The following is a 23,095-nucleotide window of genomic DNA, read 5'->3' on the forward strand; positions in this document are numbered from 1 at the left end:
TAATTCCAGGATTCTCCTGTAGGCCAATCAGATTGCGGATTCACTTCCACCTGGAGCTGGATTGGGTGGCTCCTGCGGACCAATCATACTGCTGCATTGTTCTAGGACCAATCCGACTGCTGCATTCTGAATCCTATTGTTCTAGGACCAATCAGACTGCTGCATTTTGGATCCTATTCAACTTAGTATATAACAACTCTGTCACCTGACACATTTCTTTCACTGGAGCCACAACAGGCAGTTGTTGCAAGAGGGATGTGAAAAGGCCAGGAAGAGCAGAGGACAGGAAGGAATGCTAGACAACTTCTCAGGTGTTCTCTATTGCTTGACAACACACCTGTCAGAAGCAGGATGTGTAAGCAGAAGCGAGAATCTTGGGTTTGGTGAATCTAACAGTGGTGGGAGCTTTGAGGGTTGGGTTACACTGAGGCCGACCGGTCCTGAAAGACCTACATTGGCTCCCAGTATGTTTCCGAGCACAATTCAAAATGTTGGTGCTGACCTTAAAAGCCCCAAACGGCCTCAGTCCAGTATACCTAAAGGAGCATCTCCACCCCCATCGTTCAGCCTGGACACTGAGGTCCAGCGCTGAGGGCCTTCTGGTGGTTCCCTCACTGCGAGTTACAGGGAACCAGGCAGAGGGCCTTCTCAATAGTGGCACCCACCCTGTGGAACACCCTCCCTTCAGATGTCAAGGAAATAAACAACTATCTGACTTTTAGAAGACATCTGAAGGCAACCCTGTTTAGGGAAGTTTTTAATGTTTGATTGTGTTTTTTAATAACCTGTTGGAAGCCGCCTAGAATGGCTGGGGAGGCCCGACCAGATGGGCGGGGTATAAGTAATAAATAAATAAATAAAATTCATTCAGCACAGACAGGTGCTGACCTGGGTTTTGGGCCAGGCTTGAACTGTGATCTGGTGGGCAGCATTAAAGAGAAAGGAATCCCCCTGACGTTGGTGGGTAGCAAATACTCTGGTCTCCCTAAAGTGTAAAAATCCATGATTTAATGGCATCCCCAAAATTTTGGTCCCATGTTACCCAACAGTAGGACCTGCCCTGTCTTCAAATTCTAGCTTCCAGACTTTTTTCCTCTCCTGTCTTACTTCCAGCATTAACCACGTATCTGTTCTTGCTTGCCACTTTCTCTAGGGGGCAAATTCTAACCCTTGGGTTTCAAAACATGTTCCTAAAAGCTGGAGGATGGGAAGAGATCAATGATACCTTTACTAAATATTATAAGTGCATCTTTATTTTGTACAACTTGGTATACAATGACAACATGGGATGCTTTAACTAAAAAAACAGACAACCACTGGATAGCAAAACAATCCCTATGGACCAGGAGACTGACAAGCAAATACTGAAGCAGCATCTGTACAGTGGTATATTTACACTCTTTTTATAGATACATTAACAATATTAGTATTAATATTACTATTATTAACATTTGTATCCTGCTTGTTCCAAGCAGCTCAAGGCAGCGTACATGAAAATACTTCATTGATTTTATCACAATAAGCTTGTGAGGCTGGCTGTTTATCTTATATACAAACTGCTCCACAGAATGATGCCATCAAAGTGGTTTACAGAAAGGTTAAAAAGAGAAATGAAATACAAAAAAAGGGAAAAAAGAGAGAGAGAGAGAGAGGCTGGGACAGAGTGACTTGCCCGAAAACCATAGTTTGTGGCCGAAGCAGAAACTTGAACCCAGGTCCAAGTGTAGCACCTAATCCCTAAACCACACCAACAGCAATCCTGATATCACACAGACTGTCATTAAGATCCTAGCACGTTATCAATACAAACTATTGAGCAAAACATCGGAATTTTACATGTGGTTTTCACAGCCATCTACCTAGAGCCCAAAAGGGCTTTTCACAGAAGAAGCACCTTCTGGGAGTTTCTACTTCATTTTGTTTTTAATAAAAAACCCCAAGACCACATTCCAAGTGCTATTTACATTTTGAGGACTTTTCCATTTTCCTCCACCCATTTTACAAAGGATTCTTTCTATTTAAGGAAGAAACATGTGCAAAGAGTTACTGTGCTTTTCTGTCAAGTGCTTTAACAAGGAACAGTAAGCGAAGGCTTCCCTTTGGCATCACACCAGCACCACCCAGATGAGGTAGCCTGACAGAGATTCCATCCCATTTTCGAGATGGGGAAAACCGAGGCAGCAGAGGAAATGCTGGAGACTTCACAGGCCCTTGAATCTGGTGGGACCTCTAAACCAACTTCCATTTTATCCTGGCATTCTGGTAGCGGCGTAAAGATCAAGCCGCTTTTCCAAAACTAGGACCCGGGGTTGGTTTTTGAACTATGTGGCTGAGTCTGGAAGGAGGCTGGAGCTGAATTCAGGTCTCCCATGAATGGCAGCTGTTTGAGTCAAGCAAGAGGCAACAGGCAAGCTCATCACACCCTGATTGTTGAAAACAAATGTTTGTGGGGCAAGGTAGCTGTTACGCCAATGTCCAGCACACTCAGGATGCTTCTGGTTTCATTGCGGGACAAGTTTCCTTTGATGTACAAGATGGCGGAAAGGTGCTCCTTGCTGTCAAAGAGGAAACACGGAGCGTCAGAATTTGAAAGGATACAGCAACACAGAGGCAGTAGAAATATTCAACGAAAGAGAGCAAACCTGGGACTCCCAACTCTCTGAACTCGACTACTGTCCCTGATTTATCTAAGCACCTAAGAAGAGCCTGCAGGAATCAGGCCAATGGCCGATCTAGTTCCTTTTCTCACAGTGGCTGACCAAGATACCTGTGTTAAGTTTGCAAGTAGGCCGCCGAAATCATATAATACTGGTCCTGAAAGACCTACATTGGCTCCCAGTACGTTTCTGAGCACAATTAAAAGTGTTGGTGCTGACCTTTAAAGCCCTAAACGGCATCGGCCCTGTATACCTGAAGGAGTGTCTCCACCCCCATCGTTCAGCCCGGACACGGAGGTCCAGCACTGAGGGCCTTCTGGCAGCTCCCTCACTGCGTGAAGTGCAGTTGCAGGGAACCAGGCAGAGGGCCTTCTCGGTAGTGGCGCCCCCTCTTCAGATGTCAAGGAAAAACAACTATCTGACTTTGAGTCAGATCTGAAGGCAGCCCTGTTTAGGGAAGTTTCTAATGTGTGATGTTTCATCATGTTTTTAATATTCTGTTGAGAGCCGCCCAGAGTGGCTGGGGAAACCAGAACTCTGCAACTTTTCCTCATAGGGAAGTTAATCTACCTCCTTGATCAATTTGGTTGCCCTGCAGATGAGAATATTAAGAGATACACGTATTGAATAGTGTTTCTACATGTCTCTCCTAGCAGGAAAGGCAGCAAGTGACGGGATGTGACGAAAAGAGGAAGGACCTTGTTGTTCAACAAGTATTTCCAGTCTGGGGAGTTTACAGCCAACATTGCAATTCTCTTGACAGTAACTCTGCCTCCTGTGCTCCTGTACTCATGAGGACTAGCGGCAATCAGTATGAGAGGCACCCTTTTAATGCATGGGATGGGAGGGATTGGCACTCTAATTTAGAGTATCAATTCGCCACCAAAATGCCAGGTGTGGAAGTGTTGTTTCATTGAAGTGGGAACAGATTCCCAACCTGCAGCTAAAGCACTGTGATACCACTTTAAATAGACATAGCTTCCACAGAGCTGCAGTTCCCAGAGTTCCCTGGGAAGAGGGATTGGTTGTTAAACTGGGAATTGTAGCTCTGTGAAGGTAATAGGGGTCACCTAGCAACTCAGCACCTACAGCTCCCAGAATTCTTTGGGAGAAACCATGAGTGCTGCTAGATGTTGGAAAACTGGCTTTGGGCTGGACACAGATACTAGAGTACGGTCAACAGCATTGACTGGGAAATTAATAAGCCAGGCCAGAGTGGCAAAGGGCAGACACAACCCCTTTTCCTTTTGTAACATGGCAAATGTTTATTGAATAAGTAAACTGTTCAGACGGAGGCAGGAATCCACCCAACACTCATGGGGAAATGTGGCGTGATCTCTTAGACCAATCAAACGGAACTTTACTACACAGCATGACAAAAGTCTGTAATTTTATCAGGGCAAGTTATTTGTTGTTTACTGTTGTAACAATTGCTTTCTCAAAATATATCGCCTGTACCATGAAAAATAAATAAAAACATTACAAAAAAGGTATGATTGTGTTTTAAAGGTGCTATAGTGAGCTTATGGCCTAATTTAGGCCTCGCCAGGCTACGTCTGGGAGAAGCGAGAGAAGCGAGAAGCGTTTGTTGAGGGAGCAATCTCATGATTTCACTGCTCTAGACCTCCAGATGTTTTGGGACTACAACTCCCATCATCCCTAGCTAACAGGACCAGTGGTCAGGGATGATGGGAATTGTAGTCTCAAAAACATCTGGAGGGCCGAGTTTGCCTATGCCTGCTCTAGACCATGTGAAGATGACAGGCAGGTGATTATATCAGCAGTTATGTCCGCCTGCTGCAAAAACTTCCTAGCTGGATTATATTACTCAAGTTTACCAAATCTGTGGTGTCTTATTTCATGGGGGTGGTGCTGAGGCAGTGGCTCAAGGTCAGCAACCAGCTATCTTACCTAAGTGTGGCACTGCTGCCACACCGGCTCAAAGTTTCCAAGTAACCCATGAGTTGCCAACCTTTTGAGGCCCCTGGGTACATTTGGGCACCACCACAAAATGGCTGCCATGGGGCGCAAACCCAACCCAACATGCACACTGGACCTCACAAAGCACAATAAAATACCCATTTCACAGAAGGCAAACTGGTGAGGCTCAGGGATGAGGAACCTGCCCAAGAAACCGAATGAATGGCTGCAATTCTATGTAAGCCCCAATTACATCTGAGGAGACCTACATAGGGTGGCTCTGTGTTGGCAACCCAAGAAGTGAGGTCATAAATTCTTTTGCTCTTACCTGATATCTGGATATTTACTGGCAAGCATTCCGACTTCAACCATGACAGTATCTGTACCTTGGAGTTTGATGATTTCAGCCAGGCTTGGAAGAGCATAACCCAGCCATTTGGCAGTGGACCCCTATCAAGTTGAAAAGACCACATTGTGTTAGTCAACATGCAGATCCCCAGATAAAAATTAGGCCACCCATATACTCAAAATATAGAATCACAAGGCTGGAAAGGGCTAGACTGCTATGGAGACCCTGAGACTCTCAAGGCAGAGTCCCCACCATATTTGAAAAAACCTGCTCAGGAGATTCTTGGCAGACAAGCCATATTGGAAACATGTCTCATGAAGGCAAACAGGTTGAAAACTATGTTGCTATTTATTTATTCTGCTAAAGAACATTTCAAAACACACACTTCAACTTTTGCCAGATGTCGAATATCTGGCACCCTCAAAATGTCCCCACCTCTTCAGCTCATGTTTCTTGCATCTCAATACCCTATAAAAGTACAAAGAAATTCTAGACTGCAGCACTCCAGCTTAACTTGTCTACATTTCACACCAAAGACATGTGGATATGAAGACAGACATCTGGCTCCATTATAACCATGATACCAGATTATACATCTTAAATAATATTTTAACAGCTTAATATACAGATGTGATGTGGTATATATCTTGCCAAAGATATGTTTTGCTAAAATTTGTTCACTGGAAGCCAAGAGTTGTGAGTCCCGAGACCTTGCTGGGCTCAAGGATGAACCAGAAGGCGGAGATGGAGGAGGAGGAATCAGAGAATGACCTGAGGGGGTTGAGGCCAGGGCACAGAGGCTGGAAGAGACGGGATGCGGCAGCCCTGGCTGGGGAAGCAGGCATCCCATTTCCCTTCTTCAGCCCTGGAGACTGGAGCACAGCAACTGTGATGGCCTGGGATTCGGACTCAGAGGCTGAACCTGAGGAATCCCAGCCTGCACAGGAGTCCCCGCCTCCAGAACCAGCTGAGCCGGGGCTGGGGCCTGAGCCTGAAGGGTCCTCACCTGTGCTGGATCCTCAGGTGCAGGCACCAGCTGAGTCTGCTCTGGCACCTCAGGTGATGGAGGACCCATTGCCTGCAGGTGCTCCACTCTCAGCCCCGTCAGAGGAAGTTGAGGTTGCCTCTGGGTTCAGTAACCCTCCAGCCTCTCCTGAGCTGCTGAGGCTCAGGGCAGAGAGGCGGAGGGAACTAAGTTCCTGCAGGAGGAGTGCTCGCCTCCAGGCTAGGAGAGGCGAGTCACCTGTGGACGGGGCCGCCCTATGCCTCAGGGCAGATAAAAGCCAGTCAGACCCAGTCCCAGGTTGCGGGAGCCTGTTCCTGCCTGCACCTGTCCTGCTCTTCTGCCAGAGTTCCTGACCTCACCCGACTCCCCACCTTGGACCCAGCTACAGCTTTGACGGACAGCCTCCATACCGCACCATTGACCTCGGACTGGTCCCGCCTCTCGGTTAGCCCCCGGGGCCAGCACAGCAACAGAGGGAGAGCACCAGCCCAACATTAGAGCTAGAGGAACCAGGGTCAGAAGTGGGGGGCACAGCCTGGTTGCCCAGAATTGGTGGCGCGTCCATCACTGGGAACAGATGCACCCACCTCTGTTCAGTCTGCACACTCAATAGCCTTGCAAGGCCCAGTAGCCTCATGAGGAAGCTCACCTTTGAAGCTTGGTGGTTGGGCATGACAACTTGTTGGGACAACTGTGTGGCTTTCATGCAGTTCTGCCCTCTTCCTTGCCCTGATCTTGGACTCCTTAAACTTGGACTGTGGGTTCTAGTCCGGTTAGCCTCCCCTTTCCTGCCATTTTTGTTTGTCAACTCTCTTGCTGCAGCCTGTGCATGTGTCGAGATGATCCACACCAAACATTCAAAGCAAATGGCTTCCCCAAAGAATCCTGGGAACTGTAGTTTGTTAAGAGTACAGAGAACGACAGTTCCCAGGATTCTTTTGGAGAAGGCATGTGCTTTAAATATGTGTTGGATGTGCTTTAAATGTATGATTTGGACCTGCCCTTGTTTAGAAATGAGGAGGATGATGATGATGATGATAATAATAATAATAATTTTTTATTTATACCCCGCCCTCCCCAGCCAAGACCGGGCTCAGGGCGGCTAACAACCAGTAATAAAAACAAGTTGATTAAAATACAATTTAAAAGATTAAGATACAACATTAAAACATTAGGGTGCAATCTCTTCATAGGAGGAGAAAGGAAAAAGAAAGAGGGGGAGGGAATCAAACTGATTCTAAGCCAAAGGCCAGGTGGAACAACTCTGTCTTACAGGCCCTGTGGAAAGAGATCAGATCCTGCAGGGCCCTGGTCTCATGAGGCAGAGCGTTCCACCAGGCCGGAGCCAGTGTTGAGAAGGCCCTGGCTCTGGTTGAGGCTAATCTAACTTCCTTTAGAGCCCGGGACCACTAGGGTGTTGCTATTTATGGACCTTGAGGCTCTCCGTGGGGCATATTGGGAGAGGCGGTCCCATAGGTACGAGGGTCCTAGGCCGTGAAGGGCTTTAAAGGTCAAAACCAGCACCTTAAATCTGACCCTGTACTCCACCGGGAGCCAGTGCAGCTGGAAAAGCACTGGGTGAATATGCTCCCATGGCAGAGACCCCGTGAGGAGCCTCGCTGCAGCATTCTGCACCCACTGGAGTTTCTGGGACAGCTTCAAGGGCAGCCCCGCGTAGAGTGAATTACAGTAGTCAGGATGTCAAACAAGGCTTATTCCCAACCATACGGGCTGAGCATTATGCACAAAAAATGCTTCATAGCACCTAGCGATGGGTGACTATCAATTTTGATTTTTTCTAATCTTCACTTCTCCACATTTGCCCATCAGTTTGTGATTATATATATATATATATATATATATATATATATATATATATATCTATCCTCACAAAAATTCACCAACACTCTGGTGTGAATTTCTCTTAATATATAGATTTGTAAGCGATTTTGTCCAACACAGGAATTTTTGCAAATAGTCTTCTCCAAGGCAATGCAATTCTGTACATTATTTTCACAAAGATGTGTATTCTTATGCACACACTACATGGGTACATGCATTTCTGTACACATTGCTTAGCTGGAGAACTGCATGGCAACATCTGGAGAAGGGTAGGATTTGAAGGATGGCTGTGCTTCATTCCGTGCATTGTTTCAGAAAGTGAAAATTAGGTAGGTTCATCTTTAAATGCAAACTGAATCACATATCTCCCTCATCCTTTAAAGCCCTATACGGCCTGGAACCCTCGTACCTACTGGACTGCCTCTCCTGGTATGTCCCACAGAGGAACTTACGGTCTTCAAACAAAAACATCTTGAAGGTCCCAGGCCACAGAGAGGTTAGGCTGGCCTCACCCAGAGCCAGGGCTTTTTCGGCTGTGGCTCCAATCTGGTGGAACGCTCTGTCACAAGAGACTAGGGCCCTGCGAGACTTGACATCTTTCCGCAGGGCCTGCAAGACAGAGCTGTTCCACCAGGCCTTTGGTCAGGGCACAGCCTGACTCCCTCCTTTGGCAAACTTCCCAGAACTTTAGCCTAATGGTTGCCATCAATTTGAGTTGAATTAATTTTAATGAAATGATTTTAGAATGTTGTATTATTTTATTGTTGTTAGCCGCCCTGACCCCGGCTTCGGCTGGGGAGGCGGGATATAAATAATTTTTTTTAATTGTTGTTGTTGTTGTTGTTATTATTATTATCCCTAACAGCATGCAGCAGTAGCTTGTTAAATGTCAGGGGCTGCATGTCGAGACCAAAAAGCCCATGGTGAAAAACAAGACTTACATTCTCTAAGCAAAACGTGCACAGAATAGAGGCATGCTGTTGGACAAGCTCAGACAAGTTCTTTTGCAGTTCTGGGTTCCTCAAGCTAACCTTCTTCTTCATAAGCCTTGAAATGTACTCTTGGACCAGAAAGAAGTGGATTTTCTCAATGACAGCCTACAGCAAAAGAAGCAAGTAGTTAGTCCTTTGCAATCCGACGAAGGAGAGAGAAGACACACACAAATCAATATAGCTTGAATTCTAAAAATACCAAGAGAAAGACTTTCCAAACTTGCCTAACTGGTTATTCTGAAAACAAACTGGTTTTTATAATTATCTAGAGCAGGAATGGGTAGAAGGCAGATTGGGGTTTACTGGAAGATCTCCTGAGTGATTTGTACTGGATTGCAAAGAATTTTTGTTCCCTTTCGTTTAATGATAGCAGCAACAAAACATCTCCTCTCTAAATTATATAGCTGAAATGCAGAAAACTTTTTTTTGGGGGGGGGGTGTTATTGAACTGTAACCATGTTAGCTTATGAGCTCTCTTAATAGGCCATAATTTGTTCCAAAAAGACTTCAGAAAAAATAAACATCGAGTGAGTTATGACCGCGAACGATGTACAAAGCATAAGAACTATCAGATGGGAACCATAAACTTCCCCCACGAAGAGTTCCTGCTGCACGTTGCCTGTTAGCTCTCATAATTAACTTCATTAGCTCGGTAGATTATTTTAAGAAGACAAAAGTAGGAAATTTGAATGCATGACCCTTCCCTTGTGAGTTTACATTGGCTTTTTGGAACGAAAAGCAAGCTTTCAAAGGAAAAGGGCTCTTGTGGTTTGGTCAAGCCCTTGAGCTTCTGAAACTGAAAAAGGTCAAGGACAATAAGCAGCAGAGAATGATAAGTGAGCGCAGCTGGTTTGGTAGGCCAAGGAATTGAAACGGAGGAGGTCTCTTCTTTGAGCCAAACTTAAGATGCTCGGCAGAAGGTCTAGAACTGTGAATGCTGGATCCCTGCAGAACATAAACAAAGGGTGGTTTAAACCCTTTCCCCAGCCTTTCACTTCTCCCCTGAATTTCAATATATTGGTTTCTGGGAGCGATACCTCCAGTCTAGAAAGCCTTTTAAAATTTCTCCAACACTACATGGTGCATACACTCATACGTAAGGGAAATGTGTGCATACAGCATCAAAAACAAAGCCTTTCTCAGTTTTAAACTCTCTTATAAGCTACAGTGGTACCTTTGTTTACGAACTTAATCCGTTCCAGAAGTCCACTCTTAAACCAAAGCGTTCTTAAACCAAGGCCTGCTTTCTCATAGCAGCGGGGGACTCAAGTTACAAATGGAACACTCTCAACAAGAAGCGAAACATGTTCTGCTTCCAAGGCAAAGTTCACAAACCAAAACACCTGCTTCTGGGTTTGCAGCATTCTTAATCCAAGTTGTTCATAAACTAAGCTGTTCTTAAACCAAGGTACCACTGTACTGCCCATTTTCAGCCTTAGGCTACAGGAACTGATTAATCCTAGTCTTTGAAAAAACATAAAACTTCCTCCTTTTCATTAGCTTACCTGGCGAAGAGGGTCTTTGAGAGCTCTCAGCGTAGAAACATGATGTATGGCGGTTGCTATGATTTCATCAATAATATCAGTGCAGGAAACCCATTTTCTCTGGGTAAACTTTCTAAAAACAGGCTGGGGGAAAGTTCAACACAACAGCAAAAGTTCAGGTTTTGGAACAGAATTTCCTACATTTGCAATTTCCTATATTTGCACTTTGCTACTTTTGCACATTAGGAAAAAGGAACCGAAAAGTCTTTCAAAATATGGTATGCTACATTACTAAGATTGGTGACCAGTGAGGTCAACCAGTAACCTCAGACAATTCTAACTAATCCTTCTCCTTCCAGGCTGGGTCCATCACAACAAGGGTGGCTAGATGCAAAGAGGGGACAGGACTCCTGCACTGTTAACAGTTGTGCAGAAGAGGGAATTTTAGCAGGTGCTATTAAAGGCCCAGCTACCCCTTCCTCTTTTTCACCTGGCGGTGCTGACTCCAGATTTGGGGTGGAGGCCTTGGGCAAGAAGGCCCCTACCCTCTGTCTTATTCCCCTATCAGTCTGTTGTTGCCAGCTCCTCCTCCTCTGCCTCACCTTGCGACAACTTGCTTCCCAGACAGAGACAATGAGCAAGCAGGCAGTGGGAGCTCCTTCTCACTTCCATCCAGTACGGTTGTTTCCTTGCTCATCCCATTTCCTCACCAGATCAAGAGGCAGCAGAGCAAGCCGGCTGCAGTGGCGAAGAGGAATGGCAAGAACAGGCTGACCTTCTCCAGGCTTGTGGGCGGTGCCGGCCCCATCATTAGGCAAAGTGAAGCAGCCGCCTGAGGCGGCAGGTGCTGGGGGACGGCAGCAATAGCAGCCTCCCGGCTATTCCTCCTAAGCCCTGGGGCTGCTCCTCTCTGTTGGAAGGCAGAGACTAAGCTGCCTGTCAGTAGAGTGCAGGATGTTATTCTGAAGTGCTATCAGGGCTGAAGTAAGATTTAGCCACTGGTACAGTGGGAATAAGGAGAGGGTGCCACCGTGCCTGTTATGTACTGAGTTGAATAGGATCCAAAATGCAGCAGTCTGATTGGTCCTAGAACAATAGGATTCAGAATGCAGCAGTCTGATTGGTCCTAGAACAATAGGATTCAGAATGCAGCAGTCTGATTGGTCCACAGGAGCCACCCAATCCAGCTCCAGGTGGAAGTGAATCCGCAACCTGATTGGCCTACAGGAGAATCCCAGAATTAGCCAATCACGTGGGGCCCATTGTGTAAATAAGGTATATAAAGCAGACGTTTTGGGGGAACTTCCATTCCTCGCTACTATAAGCTGAATAAAGAGCATGAAATCCACTCTCGACTCCGAGTATATTTCAGTGCCCTTTGCCTCAGACAATAAAAAATATTGGGCAACGGTTGATGCCCCGGCCCTGATGCTGAATGGCAGAAGGGAGGAGAAAAGCAAGAACCAAGTTCTTATTGCCCTTTTTGGACGCCTTATTCGTTATAATTAGTTTTGTAATTTTTTATACTGCCCTCCGTATAAGTTTCCAGAGTGGTGAGTTATTTCTTTTAATCCTCTTTCTATGCACACCCTTTAACTGGCTGAGTGGTGGTGTGCTACGAGCGGCCGTTCTGCCACCTTCAATACACTGTAGAAGAATCACAGAACTGTAGAGTCGGAAGGGACCACGAGGGTCATCTAGTCCAACCCCCTGCCTTGTAGGAATCTTTTGCCCAACGTGGGGCTCGAACTCACAAGCTTGAGGTTAAGAGTCTCATGCTCTGCTGATTGAGCTATCCACAGGGCAAACCCAGAGGTGTATCATGCAGCTGTAGGGTTACCTGCAGTTCCTGAACCACGCATTGAACGAGCACATCACAGCCAGTGGTCTCAATGCCACTAAGGGCATTAACAATTTTCAGTCGGATATAGTCCTGTCCTGGTGTTTTTTCAGCATGGGACCTGAAGGGAAGAAAGAAGGAAGCTGTGGTTTGTCCTGCCATTGTTTCGTGACGTCACCTGCTGCCTTTAACTCTGCTCTTGCAGCGGCAGTTGATGAACTCATAGAATGATAGAATTGTAGAGTCGGAAGGGACACCGAGGGTCATCTAGTCCAACCCCCTGCAATGCAGGAATATTTTGCCCAACACGGGGGTCAAACCCACAACCCTGAGATGAAGAGTCCCCTGTTCTACCAACTGAGCCATCCTGGTAAAGGTAAAGGTAAAGGGACCCCTGACTATTAGGTCCAGTCGCGGATGACTCTGGGGTTGCGGCGCTCATCTCGCTTTACTGGTCGAGGGAGCCAGCGTACAGCTTCCGGGTCATGTGGCCAGCATGACTAAGCCGCTTCTGGCGAACCAGAGCAGCGCACGGAAACGCCATTTACCTTCCCGCCAGAGTGGTACCTATTTATCTACTTGCACTTTGACGTGCTTTCGAACTGCTAGGTTGGCAGGAGCAAGGACTGAGCAATGGGAGCTCACCCCATCGCAGGGATTCGAACTGCCGACCTTCTGATCAGCAAGTCCTAGGCTCTGTGGTTTAACCCACAGCGCCATCTGCGTCCCTTGAGCCATCCTGGTAGAATGCAGATAAACCCAGTGCCATCAAATTCCTAAGCAATGGTGCACCGCCCCCCCATTATTAACAAATTATGTTTGCTTGCCTGTAAAGTGCCACAGGGCCCCTTACCTTGTCATGTAAGTCTAGCAAACTAAATTAATGGATTTATGGCAGAGGTGGAGCTTCCCTCTTAGCCAATATACAACATCGAATAATAATAATAATAATAATAATAATAATAATAATAATGATTTATTTATATCCCACCCATCTGGCTGGGTCTCCCCAGCCACTCTGGGCAGCTTCCAACAAAATATTAAAATACAGTAGTCCATCAAACATTAAACGCTTCCCTAAACAGGGCTGCCTTCAGATGTCTTCTAAAAGCCTGGTAGTTGTTGTTCTCTTTGACATCTGGTGGGAGGGCGTTCCACAGGGAGGGCGCCACTACCGAGAAGGCCCTCTGCCTGGTTCCCTGTAACTTATGCAACAACATAAAATCACTCTGCATGTGCTCAGGGGCACCCTTAAAACGCCTGGTGTGGAAAACCATATTAGGGAAAGTGCTCCTTCCTATTTATGAAAGGAAGGTTGTTCCTTTTTTCAGATGGCACTTGGGAGCTGCATGTTTGACTTGCATTCAAAATAGTAATTAAAATATATATATATATAATTGGGTCCACACTGAAACACTGCAGCCTGTCCTGCAGGGATGTAGTCTGGCACTGTACCATTGGTAAAGTTCATCCGTTTAACCATATCCATTACATAAACAAAGCTTCCGTCTTCTGGAACTGGGTTGCACAACTGAAGTATGAATCATTTTATAGATGCTAGTCATTGATATGTCTGCAGAGGCACCCAGTACCGGCCACGGGGAAATTCGGCCTAAATTAAGACTGGCTGACCCTCTGTGACAGCCTTTGCCAAGCTGGTGCCCACCAGATGTTTTGGACTTCAACTCCCATCAGTCCTAATTCTCACAGCTCCCATGTACTTGACCCTCCCACTATGCGTATTGCAAAACAATAGCATTGCCATTCATTACTTACCGAAAACCCAAACAACTGTTCATGTTTGTAACTACTGTCGCTTCAAAGTATTGGTTGTTCTTCTTCTCCCTCATGAAAACGTCCAGTGCCTTCTTGTAGCTAGAGAGGCAGAAGAGGAATGAGGTAAGGCTTAGAAAGTTGGCATCTGTATATAATTTGGCATTGATATAATGAGGGTATTATTGGATTATGGTAATCGAAAACTAGGGACATGGGTGGCGCTGTGGGTTAAACCACAGAGCCTAGGACTTGCCGATCAGAAGGTTGGCGGTTCGAATCCCCACGACGGGGTGAGCTCCCATTGCTCGGTCCCTGCTCCTGCCAACCTAGCAGTTCGAAAGCACGTCAAAGTGCAAGTAGATAAATAGGTACCGCTCCAGCGGGAAGGTAAACAGCATTTCCGTGCGCTGCTCTGGTTCGCCAGAAGCGGTTTAGTGATGCTGGCCACATGACCCGGAAGCTGTACGCCAGCTCCCTCGGCCAATAAAGCGAGATGATCACCGCAACCTCAGAGTCGGTCACGACTGGACCTAATGGTCAGGGGTCCCTTTACCTTTACCTAATCGAAAACTAATAAAAATTATTATCGAGAAAGCTGGCATCTGATTCAGAGCCTGCGCTGACATGATCTGAAACGCATTCCTTCGTGACCTTGCTATCCTACCTTTGCAGAAAGGCCAGGAGCTCTTCCAAAACCAGTGTTGACATTTGCTTGCCAAGCTCTGCGGAAATGCCTTCAGCTTCTTTCTGTTTGTTGTGGATAATCTAAAAAAACACGAGTCCAAGAGTCACCACTGCAGCTTCTACTTTAATATCCGGCAATCCATAGTTAAGAACATAAGAACAGAGGTGGGCTGGATTCGAAAGATTCCACAGATTTGTTTTTTTTTTAAAAAAATTATATTTATTACTTTTCCAACAATTTACACACTACAAAGAAAAAAAAGGGAAAAAAAGAAAAAACAATACAATACAAAAACACTACATAACACCAACACATCAAACCAACAAAACAAAACAAAAACAGTCTAAAACACATCAAACAATTTTAGTATCTTATCTTTCATTCACTTATTTCAGCAACCTCCTCACACCTCCCATTTTGTATTCCACTTCTATTAATTGTTTCAGCAATTCCTTTCCATCTTCCTCTATTTTCTATCCTATAATTATCTTAACACATTCTAGCCTTATTTTTTCCTTTAATACTCTATTAATCTATTTATACTTAATTCCTTATAACATTTCTACTAAAGCCATATAACTTCATTCCAACATTTTTCTAACATTCATTAATTTTACAGTATTTCCGTAAATAATCTTTAAATTTTTTCCAGTCTTCTTCCACCGACTCTTCTCCCTGGTCTCGGATTCTGCCAGTCATTTGGCCAGTTCCATATAGTCCATCAACTTCATCTGCCATTCTTCCCGGGTGGGTAAATCTTGTGTCTTCCAATAGATTCCACAGATTTGCAGTGTTGGAAGGGACCCTGAGAGTCATCTACTCCAACCCCCTTCAATGCAGGAATCTTTTTGCCCAACGTGGGGCTCGAACTCATGAGATTGAGAGCCACATGCTCCACAGACAGAGGCATGGATGGACCAGTGGCAGCCTCCCTTCCTGTGGTTTCAAGCAACATGTGTTCAGTTGCTCTGATTCTATGATCATTCTTTATTTATTAAATTTGTATACAGCGTGTTCTCCTTAATAGAGAGCACGTGTTGCGGTGGGGTCTAGCAGGCCCCCCCACTGTTGCTGGGCAGATCTGTTTGGATGGCCACAGGCTGTGATTGGGTACTTACGTTTCTGGGGAGATTTTGATGTTACCAATTTGTGGGTTGGGCTCAAAGGTTTTAAATATTGGGCACCCAGCTTTGGGCTTTCTCTTTTGCTGTGTGCCCACCCTCCCTGAACTGGGGGTTTTGTGCTTGACCTTGCTATGCCCGTCATGGGGTCGCCTGCTTTTGGGGCAGGGGCCTGGTAGGAATTTTGTCCATTTGGCTGATTGGATGGAGCCATTCGGTTTTTGCCTACTGCATAGCAAATCGTCACAACTTGTAAGGTTCGCGGTTAGGTTTAAAAATTGGTTGGTGGAGGAGTAAGTGCCTACCCCTCCAATGCTGGTGTTGCAAGGGAATTCCGTTAAAGGAATTCAGGGGCTTGCCATGCTTTCGTCCAAGTCCCTGGCATCGGGCTTGGGCTGCGCAAGCCTCTGGGAGCATGCGGGGAGAGGTGAGGGTCTGGTGCCCAGCTTCATTTCTCCCCAAAATGTTTTCCCTTTCTGACTTCACGGGCGTGCAAATGTCAGTCTGTCCCCATGCGGGGTCAGATAGTCGCAACCAAAGCCTAAGCAACCACTCACATTGCTTGTATTTTAACAAGAAGAGTTTGGATTTGATATCCCGCTTTAGCACTACCCGAAGGAGTCTCAAAGCAGCTAACATTCTCCTTTCCCTTCCTCCCCCACAACAAACACTCTGTGTCAGAGAAGTGTGACTAGCCCAAGGTCACCCAGCAGCTGCATGTGGAGGAGCGGGGATGCGAACCCGGTTCACCAGATTACGAGTCCACCGCTCTTAACCACTACACCACGCTGACTCTATAAAGTTGTGGCCAAAATTATGCCCAAAACCTTAAACAAAAATTACGTGTGATGTGTGAGTTATTGGGGTGGCTTGGGAACCTCAACACACAACACCCTTCATCCGAAGGTCTTAGGTCAGCTATCCTTCTCATTCCCTCTAAGTGCAAACTCAGATGGTTGAGTGCCAAGCAGTAAGTCCCGTTCAACATACACAGAATTGTGCTTCACTTCCCACTGATTTTAACAGGATTTAGAATCGTAAGAGTTGCAAGGGGCATCCTAGGTCATCAATCCACTATTCCAGCGTTCCTCAAGTGCATCTAGCTATGCATTGGATCGGGGAATGTGGCTGTGCAATATAATAAGCACATAGGGGATAAAGGAAAATGGCGACAGGAAGGAGGGAGGGACAAAAAGGGAAGAGGATGGCAACTCCTGCCCCCTGCTTCACTGCTATTTTCCATCAAAGGTGGGACTCTGTTTCACTTGGTTCTAGATATGTCACCTCTCTGGCCTGACCAATTTATATCCTCAGCTGATCTCTGTCAAATGTAACAGAGATTAATCAGATAAATTTGAGGTGGCACAGTCAAATAGCATTTATTCCTGTTGCAGAAAATCTGTAGAATATGGCCTTCTAAGATGAGGGGTTTTTTTTTTGGGGGGGGGGGTGGCTTCCCTATCTCAGGGGACAAATTTTATTGACTTCCAGGATCTGTTGGGATTGATTGACATAATACTAAATCCAAATTTTAATTCAGGCAAAGGCAAGTGAGATAAGTTCCCTATGAAGGAAAGTATTTACTATATTTTTTGCTCTATAAGACTCACTTTCTCCCTCCTAAAAAGTAAAGGGAAATGTGTGCGTGTCGTATGGAGCAAATGCAGGCTGCGCAGCTATCCCAGAAGCCAGAACAGCAAGAGGGATTGCTGCTTTCACTGCGCAGCGATCCCTCTTGCTGTTCTGGTTTCTGAGATTCAGAGTATTTTTTTTTCTTGTTTTCCTCCTCCAAGAACTAGGTGCGTCTTGTGGTCTGGTGCGTCTTATAGAGCAAAAAATACGGTATTTTAAACAGCTGATGGTGTAACTCTGTGTACAGTGGTACCTTGGGTTACATACGCTTCAGGTTACACACCCCACTAACCCAGAAATAGTGCTTCAGGTTAAGAACTTTGCTTCAGGATGAGAACAGAAATTGTGCTCCGGCGGCGCGGCGGCAGCAGGAGGCCTCATTAGCTAAAGTGGTGCTTCAGGTTAAGAACAGTTTCAGGTTAAGAACAGACCTCCGGAACGAATTAAGTACTTAACCCGAGGTACCACTGTATTTCTCTCTCTGTGTGTATTTCATATATACCACACACACACGCACACATATGCACATATTTTATTACCTGGATGGCATCTATATGAAGTTCACTGTGATAGTGACCAGCTAGTTTTGGTGGCTCGTTTCCCTCTGCCCACTTCTTGACTTCCAGTTGCAGACAGTTAGCCAGGGAGCGCTTAGCAGCATCCTTTATAAGGAAAGAAGAAAACACCAAAACACAGATTAGCAGCAGTGTTCACATTTCAGTTACTCTCTCACCAACCGCAGGGCCAATCAAAAGTGTCTGAAGGGTCTTAAGGTCCAGGATTCAACTTTAAGTTGGCCAGATGCAAAAGAGGGCGGGACTCCTACACATTTAGTTGCATAGAAAGGGACATTTCAGCACAAGTAGCTTCTACACAACAATTAAAGGGCCATGAGCCCTGTCCTCCTCTTCACCTGTTCAGCTGTCCCCTTTGGGAGGGAATGAGATTTGCCGCTATGAGCTGTTTCACCTGTCTTTTGTTTGGCTGTTCACATGGAATGCTGTTTGTGATTGTACACAGTGGTACCTCAGGTTACATACGCTTCAGGTTACATACGCTTCAGGTTACAGACTCCGCTAACCGAAAAATAGTGCTTCAGGTTAAGAACTTTGCTTCAGGATGGGAACAGAAATCATGCTCTGGCAGAGCGGCGGCAGCGGGAGGCCCCATTAGCTAAAGTGGTGCTTCAGGTTAAGAACAGTTTCAGGTTAAGAACGGACCTCCGGAACGAATTAAGTACTTAACCTGAGGTACCACTGTAATTATCATTTAATGTTCTGAATACTGATTTTAGAGTGTTGTTATTTCCTGTTTTATTGTGTGTTTCCCTAGCCTGGAACTATATATGGTGAAGGGCAGATTATAAACCCTATTTTAAAAAATTCTTCAAACAATAATCACAAATTCTCACATAGAAAGGTGGCATTTGTATGCAGGTGTATTTTGATGCATTTAATAGAATGGAAGTTTATGAGTCATGGCGGAGGGGAGAGCCCATGTACTAATTCAACACTTTGTTTGTTTTGTTGCTATTTTGTTAATGTTGTTAATATTGTTTTATAGATATAAATGCTGTTGTACTTTGTGAATCCTATAATATGATTTTTGGTGTAACTGTGATGTTTAGCTTATTTTTTAGTCGTTTTGTTAATAGTGTTACATAGATGGTAATTGTTTTATTTGGGATTTGGGATTGTTTTACTGATGATCTGTTAAGTATTCCATACGATTTATGTTATTTTTATATTTTGTTTGTAAGCCGCTTTGGAACAAAAAGTGGCATAGAAAAAGAAGAAGAATAAAAAAGAATCCCTGCTTCCACTGCCACTAACAAAAATAGAACATGGATAGTTGGGAAAAAGAAGAAAGAGAGAGAGATTTGCTTCAAATTAAGCGCCTGTGTGCTTGGGAGAATGTTTGCAAGGCATTTTGCAAAATGGTCCATCTCACAATTCTCTCCCCCCCAACACATACTTTCCTTTCACATACAAGATGATGATAATAACAATAATAATAAATTTTATTTATACCCCGCCCTCCCCGGCCACAGGGTGGCTAACACCATTAAAATTACAGTAAAAACATAATAGGGGAAAAAACACCAATTTAAAATACAGGTTAAAATGCAATTTAAAATGCAGCCTAATTTAAAAGTAGCCCATAGATCAAAACCATAAGGGGAAGGAAACATAAGGGTCAGACTGAGTCCAAACCAAAGGCCAGGCGGAACAACTCTGTCTTGCAGGCCCTGCGGAAAGATGTCAAGTCCCGCAGGGCCCTGGTCTCTTGTGATAGAGCGTTCCACCAAGTCGTGGCCAGTACTGAAATGGCCCTGGCCCTAGTTGAGACCAATCTAACCACCTTGCAACCTGGGACCTCCAAAATGTTGTCATTTGTGGACCTTAAGGTCCTCCGTGGGGCATACCAGGAGAGGCGGTCCCGTAGGAACGTGGGTCCTAGGCTGTCATGTTATTTTAGCGCAGGGAATCTGAGTCTACCCTGAGCACCAGCTATGGTTGGACTTGAGCTCACATCAGCGGACAATTGTGCCTGCCTTGAAAGAGGCCTGGCCAACTCCTATATTGCATGACACACCCTCTTACTTTGGGATCTCCTATTACAACACAATAGGGGCCCCTTAAACATAGCAGAAAGTGAAAAGGCGCTCTTATTTCCTCAAACACAAATTGGGTGGACTACAAAAACCGTTTCGTAACAGTGCCTGAGTAGATTACGAATAAAAAACAAACAGGCCTCTTACCACTTCGTTAGTCAGGTACGCCACTTCAAACTGTTTGATCTGCCTGAGCGGCAAAAGGCTTCCGAGATGGGCTTGGTCTAAGTCTTTCACTAAAATGGGGTGGTTTCTGATTTCACTGAAATGACAAAAGAAAATCACATTCACATCCCTTGCACTTCATGGCAGCTGCTTATTCCGATTCCCAAAGAACAACAGATGTGAAAGCAGACTTGACTGCATAGCCACAGAATACTTGGCTCTAATGTGAAGCCGGTCTACGTTGTATAGCCAGTGTTTTTACATTTCTGACTCGTTCACAGCCTTGAGCAAACAGTTGATCCAGCAAATTCTTTATTGGGGACTCAAGCACAGTACTTTGCATGAGGCACTGAAACAGTGGTGGGGAAAGGATTTTAAAGGAGTCGTTAAGAGAGCGGAATGGAACTGCTTTTCAACACACAAGAAATCTGAAAGGGAATTGGAGTTCAAGTGAAGTACAGTGGTACCTCGGGTTACAGACGCTTTAGGTTACAGACTCCGCTAACCCAGAAATAGTACCTCGGGTTAAAAACTTCAGGATGAGAACAGAAATAGCGCAGCCGCAGTGGGAGGCCCCATTAGCTAACGTGGTACCTCAGGTTAAGAACAGTTTCAGGTTAAGAACGGACCTCTGGAACGAATTAAGTTTTTAAACCGAGGTACCACTGTGGACCCGGGTGGCGCTGTGGGTTAAACCACAGAGCCTAGGACTTGCTGATCAGAAGGTCGGTGGTTCAAATAACCGCGACAGGGTGAGCTCCCGTTGCTCTGTCCCAGCTCCTGCCAACCTAGCAGTTCGAAAGCACGTCAAAGTGCAAGTAGATAAATAGGTACCGCTCTGGCGGGAAGGTAAACGGCGTTTCTGTGCGCTGCTCTGGTTCGCCAGAAGCGGCTTAGTCATGCTTGCCACATGACCTGGAAGTGGTACGCCGGCTCCCTCGGCCAATAAAGCGAGATGAGCGCCGCAACCCCAGAGTCGGTCACGACTGGACCTAATGGTCAGGGGTACCTTTACCTTTACCTTTACCACTGTGGACATAAGGACATAAGAAGAGCCTGCTGGATCAGGCCAAGGGCCCATCTAGTCCAGCATCCTGTTTTCACAGTGGCCAACCAGATGCCTGTGGGAAACAGGGCCTGCCACCCCGAAGCCAAATCTTAGGGGCATTTGAGATCCCCAAAAGTGCCCCATGAAAAGACCCCATTGACACAAGGAATCAGGCAGCCTGTAAGGAACTTTGGGTCCAAGTTATACAGTGGTACCTCGGGTTACATACGCTTCAGGTTACAGACTCCGCTAACCCAGAAAAAGTACCTCGGGTTAAGAACTTTGCTTCAGGATGAGAACAGAAATCGTGCTCCGGCGGCACGGCGGCAGCGGGAGGCCCCATTAGCTAAAGTGGTGCTTCAGGTTAAGAACAGCTTCAGGTTAAGAACGTACCTCCGGAAGGAATTAAGTACTTAACCCGAGGTACCACTGTATAGGGCTTTGCGAATTAACACAAGAATTTCGAACCTGACCCGGTGGCAATTGGGTTACCAGAAATATTTGAAATGTTTAGCCATACCCCCATGCCACTGCAAACCGTTGCTTAATGATTAGCATTAGAATCAAAATGGGTGTCATACACACAAACACACACACACACACCCGTATTTTTTCCGTGTATAAGACAATATTTCCCCCCCCTATTTTTTCAATTTTAAAATTGGGGGGTCGTCTTATAAATGGATAGTGCATATGGGGGATTTCTTTATTTAGAGTCCCCCAAAATAGGGGGCATGTTATACACGGTGGCGTGTTATACAAGGAAAAATGCGGTATATGTTTTGTCATCACCTTCAAAAGCATCCAAATATGCAGGAGCAGAACATGCCACAGTCAATTGAGCCCTGTCTCCCCATTCTGATCAACGGAAGAAAGGAGACTGTTTCATATACTAGATAAGACTATGCATAGGAAGCTGTTCTGCTCTGTTCCTGTTCGCCCTGGCTCAGCCTCTCCTGCATTGTACACCCGCCCCCCACTGAAACATGCCTACATTTCATTGGATGCCTGGATTATTGAAATTCTGCTTCTGCAGTTCCTTAACCTTCAGAACCAGCATTTTTTAAGGGTGTGGGACAAAAGCCTGCCATGCAGAAAAGGCGGCCTGAAAGCCCTAGTAAACATGCGAAACATGTTTTCGAATCTCATCCCTCATTCCATTTTCTGCAGAGTTCTTTCAGCTTTAAAGGATGTGAGCTGAGCACAAGCATGCAACTTTCCATCTCTTTTATTGGTTCGAGGAACATAGGAAGCTGCCTTTTACTGAGTCAGACCGTTGGGCATCTGGCTCAGTTCTGTCTATGCTGACTGACAGAGCCTCTCCAGGATTTCTGACAGGGCACAGCACCCCAGGCCTGCCTGGAGAAGTTGAGGGTTGAAACAGAGGCTTTTGTATGCAAAGCAGATACTCTGAGCCACAGCCTAGTCAACAGCACAACTCATTTTGAGTGCAGAGTGTAAAGGGGAAGGTCCAGAATAGCTTGGTAGTAGAGCACACTCTTCACATGCAAAAGGTAAAGGGACCCCTGACCATTAGGTCCAGTCGTGACCGACTCTGGGGTTGCGGCACTCATCTCGCTTTATTGGCCGAGGGAGCCGGCGTACAGCTTCCGGGTCATGTGGCCAGCATGACTAACCCACTTCTGGCGAACCAGAGCAGTGCACGGAAACGTCATTTACCTTTCTGCCGGAGTGGTACCTATTTATCTACTTGCACTTTGACGTGCTTTCGAATTGCTAGGTTGGCAGAAGCAGGGACCGAGCAATGGGAGCTCACCCCGTTGCGAGGATTCGAACCGCTGACCTTCTGATCAGCAAGTCCTAGGCTCTGTGGTTTAACCCACAGCGCCACCCGCATCCCTATGCAAAAGGTAGACCTGAGTAATATCTCTGTCTTAAACCCTGAGAGCAACTGACAGTTAGATGCACTAATGGTCTGACTCTTTATGAACCAGCTGTTTGTT

At 45.7% G+C, this 23,095-nt stretch overlaps 1 protein-coding gene across 1 annotated transcript in view; it reads right to left on the reverse strand.

Annotated features, from left to right (window-relative positions):
- Window positions 1–1,635: 1,635 nt before the first annotated feature.
- The window catches only part of TNFAIP2 (TNF alpha induced protein 2), a 30,539-nt gene continuing 9,079 nt past the window's right edge, over window positions 1,636–23,095 (reverse strand). Inside the window, exons 4-12 of the mRNA XM_053367331.1 lie at window positions 20,066–20,180; window positions 17,844–17,966; window positions 14,531–14,631; window positions 13,867–13,965; window positions 12,091–12,211; window positions 10,272–10,394; window positions 8,716–8,871; window positions 4,906–5,027; window positions 1,636–2,555 (exon numbers count right to left, since the gene is read on the reverse strand). Of these exons, the coding sequence (XP_053223306.1) occupies window positions 2,417–2,555; window positions 4,906–5,027; window positions 8,716–8,871; window positions 10,272–10,394; window positions 12,091–12,211; window positions 13,867–13,965; window positions 14,531–14,631; window positions 17,844–17,966; window positions 20,066–20,180 (1,099 nt within the window). The 3' untranslated portion in view covers window positions 1,636–2,416. The remainder of the gene's footprint in view (window positions 2,556–4,905; window positions 5,028–8,715; window positions 8,872–10,271; window positions 10,395–12,090; window positions 12,212–13,866; window positions 13,966–14,530; window positions 14,632–17,843; window positions 17,967–20,065; window positions 20,181–23,095) is intronic.

Source organism: Podarcis raffonei, chromosome 1, assembly GCF_027172205.1.
Source record: "Podarcis raffonei isolate rPodRaf1 chromosome 1, rPodRaf1.pri, whole genome shotgun sequence".
In the NCBI taxonomy this organism is placed as follows: Eukaryota; Metazoa; Chordata; class Lepidosauria; order Squamata; family Lacertidae; genus Podarcis; species Podarcis raffonei.